We start from the raw sequence: 15,012 nt of genomic DNA, 5'->3' as shown, positions 1-15,012 counted from the left end.
CTTTTCCTTCATCCCTTTCTCTCCCTGTCACCTCTCATACTTTTCTCCACTCCCTTTCTCCTCTATCTTTTCCTTCATCCTTTCTCCCCATCCCCTTTTCTCTCTCATTGCTTTCTCTCCTCCACCCTTTCTCTTCCATCTCCTTTCCCTTTCTCCCCTTCTTTGCTTATTCCTTTTTCTCCCAATCCCTAGCCCTTCCCTTCCCTCTCCATTTCCCCTCTTCTCTCCTCCATCTGCTTTCCCTCTCTCTTTTCCCTCATCCCTTTCTTTCCCAGTCCCAGCTTTTTCTCTCCTCTTATTATCCTCTCTCTTCCACCCCTCCTCTCTTCCATCCCTTCTTCTCTTTTCTATCTCCTCTTCCTCTTCTCTTTTCTTATTCCTTTCTCTCCCAGTACCTCCCCATTTCCCTACCTCCTTCCTCTCCTCCATCCTCCTTCCCTTTATCCTCTTTTCTCTCCTCCCTTTCTCTCCCAGTCCCGAGCCTTTTCCCTCCCTATTCCATCTCCTCTCCCCTTCTCTTTTCTATCCCCTTCTCTCCTCCATCCCCCTCTTCCTTCTTCCCTCTCTGCCAGTCCCTAACCTTTTCCCTCCCTCCCCCCACTTCTCTTTTCTATCCCCTTCTCTCCTCCATCCCCCTCTTCCTTCTTCCCTCTCTGCCAGTCCCTAACCTTTTCCCTCCCTCCCCCCACTTCTCTTTCACCCCGTGTTCCTTTCTCCTTCTCACCCCTTTCCCCCGGTCCCATTTTTACTCCTCCCAGCCCCTTTTCTCCCAATCCCCTTCTCTTTCAGTCCCGTGTCACCTCTCCTCCCTTTCTTTCTCCTCCTATTCTCTCCTTAGCACCGGAGAACTGCAGTTCAGGAATTTGCAACATCAAAGCCACCCCACCCCCACCCCCACCCATTTTCCAGAGGGAAAAGCTGAGGCCTAAAAAAAAGCTCAGGGGTTTGCCCAGAGTCAGGCAACGCCTCCGGGGTGGAGAGGGCCTTCGGCTGGGGTCTCTGTGTGTGTTGGGGGAGGGGGGACAGTTTCCCGGCTCTCACTTTCTCTTTCGTAGTCCCCCCCCCGGGTCCTGGAGGCAGGGCAATGCACCCCGGCACCCCGGCGGCCTCCTGGCTCCCCGAGCCCGCACCCCAGGAGCTGTGCACCTTCATGAGCGGGGTGGCTGCCCAGATCCTCAAGACCCTTCAGCCTCGGAAGACTCGCCCCCCCCGGAGAAAATCCACCCCGCGGAGACTCCCCTACAGTCCCGCGCGCAGGTGAGAACTGGACCGCGGGGCCCCTGGGAAACGGGCGGAAACAGAGACCAGGGCGGGGCAGACGGAGGGGCTGCCAGGCACGGAGCCGGGCGAGGACGGGGATGCGCGGGGGCGGGACAGGTGGGCCGCGGGGTGGGGGGGGGCGGGCAGACCCAGCGCGGTGACCCACCCCTCCCCCCCATCTCCCCAGGAGTTCCGCGCATGGCCAGGACGCCCCCCAGCCGTCGGCCCCAGAGGGCGCAGGCCCCCGGCCCCGCCCCCTCCGGCCGCCGTCCCCCTTCCTTGGGGTGGCCCAGGCCCTGGCGGCCCCCGAGAGTCCGGGGCCGGGGCTGGCCCTGAGCGCCAGCGCTCTGCCAGCGCACGAGCTGGCGGAGATCGTCCCCCTGAGCCCCGGGCCCGCCCTTCTTCCGGCAGCTCCCGAAGACCCGTCCGGCTTTGTCCCGCCGCCCCCCGGGGCTCCGGTCTCGTCCCTGCCCCCAGGGATCCGGGACCCAGGACCGCGCCCCACCAGGGCCCGGGGGTCTCGGGCGGGGCCCCTGGCTGAGGGGACGTGGGCCCCCCCCTGCAGGAGCCCGGAGCTCTCCCGCCCCCTCCTCTGCTAGCTGCCCCGGGGGTGGGCTTCCCAATCTGGGTCTCCTCTCAGGAGGTGGCCCCCTCCCGCCCCCGCGAGCCCCTAGCGCGGCGCCCAGGACTCAGCAGGTGTTAAATAAACTCTGGCACAGAACTGAACTTGAGTCTTTTCTCTGGGCGTTCACGCCCCGCTTGCACACGCGCAGATACGCCGCAGGCACGGGGGGGGGGGGGAGTGGGGAGGGAATCATTCTGCCAGGTAGTCATTCTGCCGGGACCCACCCCGAGTCTCCTCCTTGGTCCGGACAATAAGCCTCGAAACCTTGGCTCTCACGGCCCGCGGCCGGCTCCCTGCAGATCTCTCCACCTACGGCCCGGTAGGGGGTCCTCGGATTTTTCCCCTTGACCCCGCCTCTCCCAGTTCAGGTTTCTAATTGGTGAAGCGAGATCTACAGCTAACCAATAGGAGCGCCAAAGGCGGGACCTAGAAGCTCCTCCTCTTACCCCTGGCCCAGTGGGTCCTTGAGCCCCGATTGGCTCTGCGGGTCCCGCTTACGCTCCGATTGGCCCCTGCTCCGGGGGCGGAACGTCTTGTATTTCAGAGGAAATCGCGAAGGTCGCGGAGCCAGTGAGTACCCGGCGAGACTGGTTTCGGACCCCGGGGACGGAGGCCAAGTGGGAGCGGGGAAGGGGCTCCGCTTCGAGTCCTGGCCGGGGTCCCGGGCCCCGCCTCGCTTCTCTCTCTCAGAGCGGGGTCCGAGCGGTCCGGCTCCCAGCCCACTGTGACCCCTCCCCAGCGATGGCCGCAGCCCGCCCGGCCCTGGGCCGCGTGCTGCCCGGCTCCTCCATTCTCTTCCTGTGCGACATGCAGGAGAAATTCCGAGGCGTCATCTCCTTCTTCCCCCAGATCGTGGCCGTGTCCGCCCGCATGCTCCAGGTGCGGCCCCGCCCCAGCCCTCTACCTGCCTCGCCAGGTTCTGGTACCACCCGAGCCCCCCTCCCCCGCAGGTATCTGGTACCACCCGAGCCCCCCCCCCGCAGGTATCTGGTACCACCCAAGCCCCCCCTTCCCCCCCCCCGCAGGTATCTGGTACCACCTGAGCTCCCCCTCCCCCGCAGGTATCTGGTACCACCCGAGCCTCCCCTCCCCCGCAGGTATCTGGTACCACCCGAGCCCCCCTCCCCCGCAGGTATTTGGTACCACCCGAGCCCCCCCTCCCCCGCAGGTATCTGGTACCACCCGAGCCCCCCTCCCCTGCAGGTATCTGGTACCACCCGAGCCCCCCTCCCCCGCAGGTATCTGGTACCACCCGAGCCCCCCCCCCCCCCGCAGGTATCTGGTACCACCCAAGCCCCCCCTTCCCCCCCCCGCAGGTATCTGGTACCACCCGAGCTCCCCCTCCCCCGCAGGTATCTGGTACCACCCGAGCCTCCCCTCCCCCGCAGGTATCTGGTACCACCCGAGCCCCCCTCCCCCACAGGTATTTGGTACCACCCGAGCCCCCCCTCCCCCGCAGGTATCTGGTACCACCCGAGCCCCCCTCCCCTGCAGGTATCTGGTACCACCCGAGCCCCCCTCCCCCGCAGGTATCTGGTACCACCCGAGCCCCCCCTCCCCTGCAGGTATCTGGTACCACCCGAGCCCCCCTCCCCCCCCCCCCCCGCAGGTATCTGGTACCACCCGAGCCTCCCCTCCCCCGCAGGTATCTGGTACCACCCGAGCTCCCCCTCCCCCGCAGGTATCTGGTACCACCCGAGCCTCCCCTCCCCCGCAGGTATCTGGTACCACCCGAGCCTCCCCTCCCCCGCAGGTATCTGGTACCACCCGAGCCCCCCTCCCCCGCAGGTATCTGGTACCAACCGAGCCCCCCTCCCCTGCAGGTATCTGGTACCACCCGAGCCCCCCTCCCCCGCAGGTATCTGGTACCACCTGAGCCCCCCCTCCCCTGCAGGTATCTGGTACCACCTGAGCCCCCCTCCCCTGCAGGTATCTGGTACCACCTGAGCCCCTCCAAATATCTGATACTTGAGCCCCCAGGTGCCTAGTACAACCTGACCCCTCAGGTGTCTGTACTACCCAAGCCCCCCAGATGTCTGGTATCTGAGCCCCCCCAGGTGTCGGGGTACCACCTGAGCCCCCCAGATGGTACCACTTGGCCCTCTCTAACTGTTTTGTCTTCCCCTACCCCCCCACTGTCTTATTCGTACCTGACCCACCCTGCAGGTGTCTCGTCCCCACTTGACCCCCATGGGCTGCACTTGTCCCCCTGACCCCAGGTGGCCCGCGTGCTGGACATCCCGGTGATGCTGACAGAACAGTACCCCGAGGGCCTTGGTCCCACAGTGCCAGAGCTGGGGGCCCAGGGCATCCGAGCCGTGCCCAAGACGACCTTCAGCATGGTGGTGCCCGAAGTGGAGCAGCTGATGAAGGCCAAGCCCAGCCTGAAGTCGGTGCTGCTGTGCGGCATTGAGGCCCAAGCCTGTGTCATGGTAGGCTCTCCCACACAACCCCCCCCCAGGTAGACCCTGGGGTGGGCCCTGACCTCTGACCACTCCCCAGAGCACAGCCCTGGACCTGCTGGAGAGAGGCCTGGACGTGCACGTGGTGGCCGATGCCTGCTCCTCCCGAAGGTCAGTGAGTGGTGGGGAGGGGCCCAGATCTGGGGACACTTGTGCAATGAAGTGAATGAGGGAGTGGACTGTACCACCCGGAGCCCTGGGTGGGTGGAGGGGAGGCCCCTGGAGCCCACTCCCCTTTGGACTGAACCACCAGGCAGCCAGAAGAGGGAGGTCCGGCTTCGATCCCCTGCATAAGTAAGCTCTGGTCCCCGGGTTCCTGTAGTCAGTGTCACGGGCATGCGCAGGATCCGCACCTTGTTCCTTCCTTGTCTCAGGCACAGAAGTCTGGGCCTTCTAGCAGCCCTCCCTTCCCCCAACCCGGGGCTCTTGGTCCCACCCCCCTCCCCCCCAGACCCATGCCGTTTGCCTCCTTCAGGCCTAGCACTGTGCCTGGTACACAGCTGGGGCCTAATGGGTGTTGCTGTAATTCTGAGAGATCAGTCATCCACTCCCTCCCCCATTTCTGAGCCAGAGGCCGGAGCCCAGGTCCCCCGCCCAGAGCCAGCCGATCTCTCACCGTGGGGCAGGGCACCCCCACCCCCAATTCACTTCCTCTTCCAGTCAGGTGGATCGGTTGCTGGCTTTGTCCAGGATGCGCCAGAGCGGGGTCTTCCTCACCACCAGCGAGTGCCTCATACTGCAGCTGGTGGGCGATTCTGCCCATCCCCGCTTCAAGGAGGTAACCCTCCCCCCAGCCCCTCGGGCTCCCCTCCCTCTTTGGGCCTGCAGCTTCCCCCAACCCTGCGCTCCGCCCCTGGAGTCTCTTCCTCTTCCTCCCTGTAGCCCACTGCTCCTGTCTCCACTTCCCCCTTCTTCCTCTTCCCTCCAGGTGCAGAGGTTCATTAGGGAGCCGGCCCCCGATAGCGGTCTCCTCGGCTTGTTCCAGGGCCAGAGCCCGCTCCTCAGCTGAACACCCTCAGACCCCCCCCAAACACACCCGCCACGAGTCAGCGTGGGGACCCCTCCCTGGGGTCGAAGGGCTCAGTCCGGGGAGAGGGGAAAGCTTCCCACTTGAGACGGACCCTCCCTCCCCCTCCCTCAGCGGAAAGCACCTGTCCCATTGGCCGACCACCTCCCTCTATGCAAATGATCGTGGAGGAAAAGGAGGGGATTGGCTAAGCTCTAGAGGGGGCGGACTGGGAGGAGGTGACCCTCGGAGCCGAGTTCGGGGAATAAAAGCTTTCTTCCACATATGGACGAAACCATTCTTGATTACGGGAGGGGGCGCGCGGGGAGGAAGGGGCCATTGGGAACTGGCGGGGGGGTCCTCAGAGACTTAGAGATGCTCAGAGACAAGAGACGCGTGGCGGCTATTCCGAGATCCTTGGAGACGGGGAGGGGCAGGCAGGGGGCCGTCCGGGGCAGGACCGGGCGCAGAGGATAAGCCCGTCTGTCCCGAGATCCGGAAGCCCGACATCCGAAGAGCCAGGTGAGCTACAGAGAAAGGGGGAGGGGGGCGAGTCCACAGCACGTCAGCTCCGGAGTCCGGGCGCCCATCAGCCCCCTTTGCCTCCGTCAGCGCCCCCCTCCCCAGAGACCCAGGCGTCCGCGTTTCTAACCCCCCCCAGAGAGATCCAGCTACCCGAAGCAACCTCCCCCCTCCCCGACAGCCCCAGGCATCCTACCCCCGCCCCCTCAGAGACCGGGGGACCGCGTCTCCGCAATCTTCAGGGGCTGGGAAGTCTCGGGGCGCAGCCTCCTGCCTCGGGGGCCGCGGCAGGAACCCAGACCCTTTTGGGGGAACGCTGCTTCTCTCCAAGCTCTTCCTTTCTGGGGCCCCTCATCCCCTCTCGCAGGTGGCCTGATCCCCAGGCATCCTTGGTCCCCAAGCCGTTTTCTCCTCCCGGGACCCCGCAAGCTTCTCTCTCCTCCCTTCCCCCACGCCCCCGAGAGTCCTGACCTCAGCTCCCGCCCGCAAGGACCCCGGAATCCTGGCCCCCATACCTATGCAGAAGCCTGCCTCCCTCCCCAGGCCCGCGCTCCCATCTCCATGGCAACAGGAGTCTATTCTGCGCCTGGAATAACCCGCTCCTGCCGCAGCCGGGCCCTCCCCCCACTTTCCCCTTCCCGTCCCCCCCAGCTCCGGGAAGGGAAGGGGCTCTTAGAGTCTCTGCCATTGTGGCCCCCCTCCCCACGCCGAGCCCCCCCGGCGGGGAGAGATGGAGGGGAGATGACGGCCGGGACTCAGGCGCCTGGAACAAAGAAAGGCGATGGAGCCCTGAGCCAGCCCGGACGAAGGAGCCTAGCAAAGGAAGGCACGCAGCCTGGGGGGAGCCTGGGGGGGCCGTAAACGGGCGCTGCCGCTTCCTCCGGGCTCAGCCAGAACCCCGCCCCCACTCTGCAGCCCCGGGCCCCTGTCCCTCTGTCCCCCAGCGCTCCGTCCCTCGCCCCTGCCGTTCCCAAAGGCTTCCTTCTCCCTAACCCTAAATCCTCCCCCGCCCCTAGAATCTGCCCACAGAAAGAGCCACACACGCCCCAAGTGCCCCAGCTCCCCCCCAGCCACCCACACACAGGCACACACAGGGTTCTGCCCCCCCACACACACAGGGAGCGAGCTCGCGCCGCGCACAGCGCTCGGAACTCGGCCCGGCCCCTCACGCGCGCCCAGGCCGAAGCTGGGGGCCCCTGGCGAGCTGGGTAAGGAGGGGTGGCGGAGCCCCGCGCCCAGCCCCTGCCCGTCTCCATGCTCCCGCTGGGGGGGATGGGCGAGGGGGGGCGTCGAGTCTCTTTGCTTGGCAATGAGCCGGTGGAGGAGCGGACCGGGAGACGGGGGCTGGCGGCCACTGGAGCTTTCCCAGGAAGCCTGGGGCGGGGGCTGCCCCTCCCTCCCCGGCCTCGGCGCCCTCTCCACCCCCGACTTCATTTTCCTCCCCGTCTCCCCACGTCAGTCTGTGTCGTCTCCTTTGTCTGCCCCCCTCGTCTCTCCGGCTCCCCCTTTGGGTGTGGGCGCTCGGTGGGTGGGATGTGCTGGCTCTCCTGCCTGAGGATGGCCCCTGGGGGGCCGCCCCCCACCAGAAACCGTCAGGGGCTAAGGGGGTCCGCCTGCGGGCGCGGGTGGGGGAGGGGGGGTTCCGCGGGTGTGTCCGGAGATGTTCCGGCCCGACCCCACTTGTGGGAGGGGGCTCCTCCGCGCCCGTGCCTTGGGGCCGGAGCTGGACCTCGGGGTTTCTGGGTATTTGGGCACGTCCGTGATTGCGGTGGCTGCGGGTGGGGGGATGGGTTCCTGCCTGTGGGAGCGAATTGTGCACCTGTGTGCGCGGATGCGTCTGTCACTGCGTGTGCGCGTGCGAGTGTGAGCGCGCTGTGAGTGTGAGCGCGCGTGTAAGTGTGTGTGAGTGTGTGCGTGTGCAGCGGAACGGAGAGCTCCCATCCGGGGAAAGGAAGTGCGCTGGCCACAAGTTGTGTGTACCTGCAGGGGCCCGGGCCGCGTGGCTCGGGGGCCGCTGCGTCCCCCCGACGGTGGGCTCGCTGCCCGGTGAGTGGCCGCCATAGAAACAGGTGGCAGAAAGGCCGGGAGCTGTCCAAGGTGACGGCCCGGCTCCTGGTGCGCCCGGCCCTGCCCGAGGGGAGGGGCCTGATTCCGCCTCCTCCCAGCATGGCCCGGCCCGCCAGCTCCTGCTGTTTCTCAGCTCTAGGCCTCCCTGGGCCCCGGCTCTTTGTCCCGCTCCCTCTCTCAACTCTGGACTGGGCCTCCCTGGACCCCGGCTCTTTGTCGGGCTCCCTCTCTCTCAGCTCTGGGCTGGGTCTCTCTGGGCCCCGGCTCTTTGTCGGGCTCCCTCTCTCTCAGCCCTGGCCTGGGACTCCCTGGACCCCGGCTCTTTGTCGGGCTCCCTCTCTCTCAGCCCTGGCCTGGGACTCCCTGGACCCCGGCTCTTTGTCCCGCTCCCTCTCTCAACTCTGGACTGGGCCTCCCTGGGACCCCGGCTCTTTGTCGGGCTCCCTCTCTCTCAGCTCTGGCCTGGGCCTCCCTGGGCCCCAGCTCTTTGTCGACTTTCACTCCCTCTCTCAGCTCTGGCCTGGGTCTCTCTGGACCCCGGCTCTTTGTCGGGCTCCCTCTCTCTCAGCTCTGGGCTGGGACTCCCTGGGCCCCAGCTCATTGTCGACTTTCACTCCCTCTCTCAGCTCTGGCCTGGGTCTCTCTGGACCCCCGGCTCTTTGTCAGGCTCCCTCTCTCAGCTCTGGGCAGAGGCATGTGGCAGAGCAGCCCGAGAGCCCTGCCTCGGTTCCCTCCTCAGCGCCTCTACCTTTGCCCACTCCCTGGTGGCTGGCCAGCCGACCTCGGCTCTCCCTGGGCCCCTGAGCCCTGTGTGGGTGCCCCGGGCGCTCCCCCAGCAGTCTGCGTGGGGTCCTTCCCATGTTTCCTTCCACCAGTCCAGCTTGCCTCCTCTTCTGGGGCCCTCCCCATGCCCCCTGCAGCCAGCCCCCCCTCTCTGCCCCCTCCATGGCTCATCTCTTCCCTCTTCTCTCCCACAGCGCCAAGCCTTGCTGCGGCCATGCCTCCTGCCCTGTTCCTGTGCCCCCTCCTCCTGGCCTGCTCCCTGGGCCCGGCCCTGGCTCTGGCCCACTTGCCCAACGGCACCGACAGCCTGGCGGCCACGGGTCCCCTCCCAGCCCTGTTGGCTCACCTGCGCAGGCTGACAGGGGCCGTGACGGGGGGCGGCGGAGGGGGCGGCGGTGCGCCCAGCAACGGGACCTCGGGGGGCGGGGGCGGAGGGCAAGCGGCTCGGGCGCCCCTGCCCGCAGAGTTGTGCCACGGCTACTACGATGTCATGGGCCAGTACGACGCCACCTTCAACTGCAGCACCGGCTCCTTCCGCTTCTGCTGCGGCACGTGCTATTACCGCTTCTGCTGCGAGCACCGCCACATGCGCCTGGCGCAGGCCTCCTGCTCCAACTATGACACCCCGGTCTGGGCCTACACCCCCCAGCCCTCCGATGCCGGGGGGCCCGGGGCGGGCGGCAATGGCGGGGGGCCCGGGCCCGGTCAGCCAGGCTGGCTGGATGGGAACCGGGCGGGGGCTGGAGCCGGAGGGGCTGGGGGCAGGGGCGGCGAGGGACCAGGGGGCAGCACGGCCTACGTGGTGTGCGGCGTCATCAGCTTCGCTCTCGCCGTGGGCGTGGGCGCCAAGGTGGCCTTCAGCAAAGCCTCCCGGGCTCCCCGGGCCCACCGGGAGATCAACGTCCCCAGGTATCCCCGCTGGGGCCGGGTGGGGGGGTGCTGGGGCTGCGGGGGGCAGGGGCAAGGGAGCTGGAGTCATCCCAGACAGAGGGGCTTCCGGGAGTCAGGACCCAACTGCACATGGGCAGAACAGCCAGGAGATTGGGGGCTGCTGCAGGTTTGCATGCCCTAGATCTGTACCCAGGGCGGGACCCCCAGAGGAACATGGCCCTTATGGGCCATTCTGGCTTCCCCCAGAGATTGCCTCAGCTCTAGCCACTGATGAGGCGAGGTGCCAAGAAGCACCCGGGATGGCACCGAGCGAGGGCCAGCCAGGCGGGGCGGGGGCGGAGAGAGCAGAAGGACCTCTGCCAGGGGAGGGCAGGGGCTGGCCCTAAGGGGATTGGGACCCAGCGCCCCTGACCTCTCTGCACCCCCTGCGTCAGGGCCCTGGTGGATATCCTGAGGCACCAGGCGGGCCCCACCACCCGTCCGGACCGGGCAAGGAGCAGTTCCTTGACCCCAGGCCTGGGAGGACCAGATAGCATCCCGCCCCGCCCCCCCAAAAACCTCTATAATCCCGTCAAGGCCTCCAACCATGGTAAGCCAGGGGCCCCGGGGGTCTCGTCATCCCTGGCTGCTCCTCGCTTCTTTCCCTGGCTCCCCCTGCCATCCTGGCCTTCCCACAATCCCTCTCAGGACCTGCCTCTGCCTCTTCCCCCCATCGCATCCCCCACAAGCGCCCATCCTCCCTGCCGCCTCCTCACTCCATTGCTAGGGCCCTTCCCCTTTCCTCCTCCCAGCCTGCAGCTCCAGCTTCCGCCTGCCTTCTCCCGTCCTCCCCCTCCTCCTCCTCTGCCTCTCCAGCCCCTTCCCTGTTCCCCCAGACTGTTCTCGGCTTGCCACGTGCCCCTCTAGGGGTGGGAAGGAACAACCCGGCCGACTCCGAAGCTGGCTGGGCCTTAACTCCCCCTTCTGGAAAATGGGGCCATTGTGGCTGTGGTCTTCACCTTCCTGGGGGTGGCTGCAGAGGGCTGTGACCCGGGGTTGGCAAGGGGGGCCCTCAGTCCTTTTGGGGGCTCTCTAAAGACGGGGTGAGAGCGATCATTCGCCAGCTAATGCACAGCCTCCTCCTCCTCCCACACAGACACCTTGCATCATAATTACATCCACCTCAACGTCAACAGCCCCAAACATCATGCTGCCACCCTGGGTATGGAGGGGCGCCCGTGGTGGGGGAGGGGAGAGGGGAGGGAGGAGGGAGGGAGGAGGGAAGGGGAGGAGGGAAGGGGACAGGGAGGCCGCCCGGCCAGGCCTCCGGCTCCAACCGGCCTCCTTCTGCCGCTGCCCCCTCTGGTCCCAGACTGGCGGGCCCAGCCCCCCCCCAGCCCGGCCCTCCACTACTCGACGCTCTCCTGCTCGAGGTCCTTCCACAACCTCTCCCACCTGCCCCCTTCCTACGAGGCGGCCGTCAAGTCGGAGCTCAGCCGCTACTCCTCCCTCAAGAGGCTTGGTGAGGCCCAAGCGGGGCTGGGATGGGGAGGCTGCCGGGCCCCGGGCCCGCTGGGGGGTGGAGGGCCAGAGCTTCCCTCTCTCCCAAGCTGGGGGTGGGGTCTGAGGAGCTCCCGGTGGCTGCTGGCCTTGGGCACGCCCGGCCCTCCCCTGTCCTGCCTGACTCCCCCCTGCCTGGCGGGCCTCTGTCCTCCCTTGCGGGTCTCCCTCTGGGCCCCTTCCCTTTCCTGGGAGGGGCGAGGGCAGCCGGGGGTCGGGAGCGGGGGACGCAGGGAGGCCGGGGAGCTGACGGCCCCGGTTCCCTGCTTTGTCCAGCCGAGAAGGACCTGGACGACGCCTACATGAAGAGGAGGCACATGGGCGAGCTGCCCCGCGGGACGCTGCCCCTCCATGCCATGCGCCGGCCCGGCACGGGGGGCGGCGGCTACGGCGGGGCCGGGGAAGGCTGGGGCAGCCCCGAGGAGCAGGCCCCGATGCCCAACCCCCGCCGCGTCATGTCTCAGGAGCACCTGCTGTCCGACGGCGGCCGGGGGTCCCACTACGAGTTCACCCTGCCCCGGGCCCGCCTGGTCTCCCAGGAGCGCCTTTTGCTGTCCTCTCCGGAGGCCCTCCAGAGCCAGGAACGGCTCCTGTCCCCACCCCGGAGCCCCGCCCCGCCTCCAGACCCACCCCGAGGGGGCCTGGCGGCCTCCCACACCAACCTGCTCCTGGGGCCCGGGCCCCCCACACCCCTGCACGGCTTGCCCCCTCCCCTTCACACCCACCACGCCCACCACCCCCACCACCTGCGCCACGGCCTGTCCCCTGCGGCCTGGGGGGGCATGGGGCCTGAGGCGGGGGGTGGGGGGGGGACGCTGGCCCGGCGCCCGCCCTTCCAGCACCAGGGAGGCCTGGAGACCCTCCAGTTCATCCCCGGCCACCACCACCCGCAGCACCTGCGCACAGCCAGCAAGAATGAGGTGACGGTCTGAGGGCCCGAAGCTGGCCCTCCCGGAGGCGCCCACCCGCGAGGCTCTGGCCGGGCTGCCCGGCCACGGGGGGGCCGCGCCTCTGGGGCTCTGCCCCGGCCACCGCGTCCCTTCTGGGCCACGAGCTCCAGAGGCTCGGGGCCTTCCTGGGACGTCGTCCCCCCGGCTACCGTCCCCTCGACAATGTCCCCGGTAGATCGCCTTCTTGTGACATCACTGCCAAAGCCTTCGCCCCTGCCAAGTGCTCCTCTTCCCATGCCGTCGTCTCCCACGACATCCCCCCGAGGTTCCTGGCTGTCCCGAGGTGCTAGAGGCTTTACCCCGCTGCTAGCCCCCTGGCCCACGGCGCACCCTCCCGGGGGACGTGGCCCTCCCACGATGCCATGTGCTGATCTCCCCCCCTTCCTGCCCCACCAAGTCCATCTCTGGGCGACGCCATTCCTGGACACGCCGTCCGTCCGCCCAGGCTCCTTGCCTTGCGGGACGTTCTCCCCGGTGGTTCCGACCCTTTGGGAGGCGTCCAGGGAGAAGCGGGGTCAGCAGGAGACTGGCCAAGTATCCCCGCACTCCTTCCGGGCCCTTCCCTCTGACCGTGATGTCATTTCCCAGAGCCCCCCCGCCCCCCACCATTCCTTCCTGAAGGCTCCCACCGCCCTGGAGATTGTGAACTCGCTGCCATCGCGGGGGGCGTTGGGGGAGCCTGGCCCAGCCCTCTGGCCCCCCGGCTCAGGCCTTGCCCCTCGGCCGTCCAGTCTTCCTCCCTCCTGGCGACCACCGGCTCCTCCTCAGAGGAGCTCACCTCCCTCAAAGGAGCCAGGGAAGTTGCAGCTGGAACCCCCGATGGCCGGCCATCTCATCCAGCCCCGGCCGCGACCTCCCCTTCTTGGAGACTCCAGGGAGGGGCCCCGACCATCTCCTAGGTTTGGGGGCAGCTCCCGTCGTCGGGGAGTCGGGGTTGAGGCTCACTCAGCATCTTGGTGGGTCCCCCGCCATGCCCAGCCCCGGCCTCCGCGGGCAAATAGAAGAACCTCCTTCGTGCTGGAGGCAGCTCTCCTGTTCCCCCCAAGAACTCATGCCATCCTCTCATAGGCTCCCCCGGCATGGCCGGGCCCTCCGGATGCTGGGCACGGCTGATCCGCGGCCTCCTTGCCCTGGGGCTCCCAGAACCAGCCCAGCCTGGTGGGTGAGCTCTGCCCGCTCAGCGTGCAGGAGGACTCTTACCTCTTACCGAGGGTCTGGGTCCCCGGGAGGTCCCGAGGAGAGCCTTCCTGCGCCTGAGGCCCCCACCGCCAGCCTGGAGGTCTCCTCTGGGACGTGCCGTCGTCGCTTCCTTCCTGCGTGTCCCCAGGGACGCGTCGCTGCCTCCCTCGGTGACCGCCGTCGCCGCTGCTGCCTGGACGGCTGCCCGATGACATCTCCTCCTTTCGGGGTGGCCGCCTCCTCGGGGACCCCTCCCCCCCAGCGGATCTCACTGCTTGCTGGCCTGGCGACCCCCGCAGGAGGAGGCGGCTCGTGTCTGCCTGCGAGGAGCGCTTCCTCCCCGAGGGTCCTGCGATGGCGTCCCCCTCCCCCGCTGAGGATGGCCTCCCCTGGGAGCGGCCCCCCCCCTCCGTGATATCACTGCCTCTTTGCCCTCACTGCCGTGAGCTCTGCCCCCTTGGACTGCCTCGACCTCAGGCTCCCCCCCCAGACTTGGGCTTCCTTTTGGGGATGAGGAGTGGGCAGAGGGAATCCCGGAGTGGACGGCAGGAGGGTGGGCTGGGACCATTCTTAAGGCATCTCCCCCTTGCCTCCCCCAGGGAACCTTTCTGGTGTCTGGGGGCTCCCCATTCCCCATGCACAACTCATCCTCCCCCTTGTACATAGCCATGATTCGGGGGTGCCTACACCCCAACACTTAAGGGCTAAACCCTCCCCAGCCTCCAGGGCAAGGTGGGGGGCTCCTGTCCCCGTCCGTCCCCAGTCCTCCCCCCCAATGCCTGCACTTCTGCCCTCAGCTCCAGCTGCACCTTAATGGTGAGACCAGGCCCTTGTCAGGGCTGGGGAGGGAGCCGACGCTCCACGGCAGGACTGCTTTGTCCAAGGCCCCCGGGCCCGCGTCCCGCACCCCACATACAACGGGGCCTTCCCGCCCTCCCCAATCCAGAGCTCCTCTCCTCCCCGGACACACCGGAGCTCTTCTTCCATTTTGTCTCTCGCCCGATCCTGGTCCCTCCCCTCTGTTTCCCTCTCAAGGATCCAGGTGGGTGCTAGCCCATCTGCCTGGGGTGCCTGTGCCCCCTCGATGATTATAAGCCATAATGGGAAAAGGGCCAGGGGCAGGGTGGGAAGGGGGATTGAGGGGGGACGGGCTTTGGGGAGCAGAGCAAAACTGCAGGAATCCAGCCTCTCCCACCCTCCAGGACGGCTTCGGACCTTTTCTGTTCTGGAATTGCCAGGGTGGAGGAGGGAAGAGGGAGCACTCCCCGGGAGGACACCCAGCCCTCCCTCCATGGGAGAGGACGCTGCAGCCCTCCCTCCATGGGAGAGGACGCTCCAGCCCTCGCTTCTCCCTCTCTCTGCTCTCGGCCTGAGTGAAGCCAGAGTTGTATCTTTGAGATTTTTGGAATAAACAGGTGTTTTCCTGCTTCCTGTTTTAGGAGGCTCTGTTTTTACTAGGCCATGGGAGCTCTGGCGCTGGGGAAAGTCTGACCCTTCTCCAGCATATGGAGCGCCTCTGGTGTGCCACTTCGGCTGCGGACCAGGCCCCTCCGTCGCGGCCCCGTCTCACCCCTCCATCTCATTTGCTCCATCTGGGAAAGGAGGGACTTGGATTTCTGAGAACCCAAGGAAACCCTCCCCCTAAAGCTCCAAAAGTCCTAAAGTGACCAGTGCTGCTGATGTGAGCACCTGGGGGCCCCGGAGCGCATCTGAGGTGTCCGGATTGCT

The 15,012-nt window shown here is 67.2% G+C and overlaps 3 protein-coding genes across 3 annotated transcripts; all 3 read left to right on the top strand.

The window, feature by feature from the left end:
* The first annotated feature begins 750 nt into the window (after positions 1 to 750).
* Positions 751 to 1,975, top strand: C3H19orf85 (chromosome 3 C19orf85 homolog). The gene is made up of 2 exons (XM_074307267.1): positions 751 to 1,257; positions 1,448 to 1,975. Exons 1-2 carry the CDS (start codon positions 1,085 to 1,087, stop codon positions 1,857 to 1,859), a joined length of 585 nt encoding a protein of 194 aa, XP_074163368.1. The 5' UTR covers positions 751 to 1,084; the 3' UTR covers positions 1,860 to 1,975.
* Positions 1,976 to 2,407: 432 nt separating this feature from the next.
* On the top strand, positions 2,408 to 5,637 carry ISOC2 (isochorismatase domain containing 2). The gene is made up of 5 exons (XM_074307265.1): positions 2,408 to 2,764; positions 4,105 to 4,317; positions 4,388 to 4,458; positions 5,008 to 5,125; positions 5,276 to 5,637. Exons 1-5 carry the CDS (start codon positions 2,627 to 2,629, stop codon positions 5,354 to 5,356), a joined length of 621 nt encoding a protein of 206 aa, XP_074163366.1. The 5' UTR covers positions 2,408 to 2,626; the 3' UTR covers positions 5,357 to 5,637.
* A 46-nt stretch (positions 5,638 to 5,683) lies between these two features.
* Positions 5,684 to 14,710, top strand: SHISA7 (shisa family member 7). Its single transcript, XM_074307264.1, has 6 exons — positions 5,684 to 5,875; positions 8,920 to 9,634; positions 10,051 to 10,205; positions 10,752 to 10,817; positions 10,968 to 11,117; positions 11,432 to 14,710. The coding sequence occupies exons 2-6, from the start codon at positions 8,940 to 8,942 to the stop codon at positions 12,085 to 12,087; spliced, it is 1,722 nt and encodes a 573-aa protein (XP_074163365.1). The 5' UTR covers positions 5,684 to 5,875; positions 8,920 to 8,939; the 3' UTR covers positions 12,088 to 14,710.
* The last annotated feature ends 302 nt before the right edge of the window (positions 14,711 to 15,012 follow it).

The sequence above is a fragment of the Sminthopsis crassicaudata genome, chromosome 3 (genome assembly GCF_048593235.1).
Source record: "Sminthopsis crassicaudata isolate SCR6 chromosome 3, ASM4859323v1, whole genome shotgun sequence".
Classification (NCBI taxonomy): domain Eukaryota; kingdom Metazoa; phylum Chordata; class Mammalia; order Dasyuromorphia; family Dasyuridae; genus Sminthopsis; species Sminthopsis crassicaudata.
This window is presented reverse-complemented; position numbering and strand designations above follow the sequence as displayed.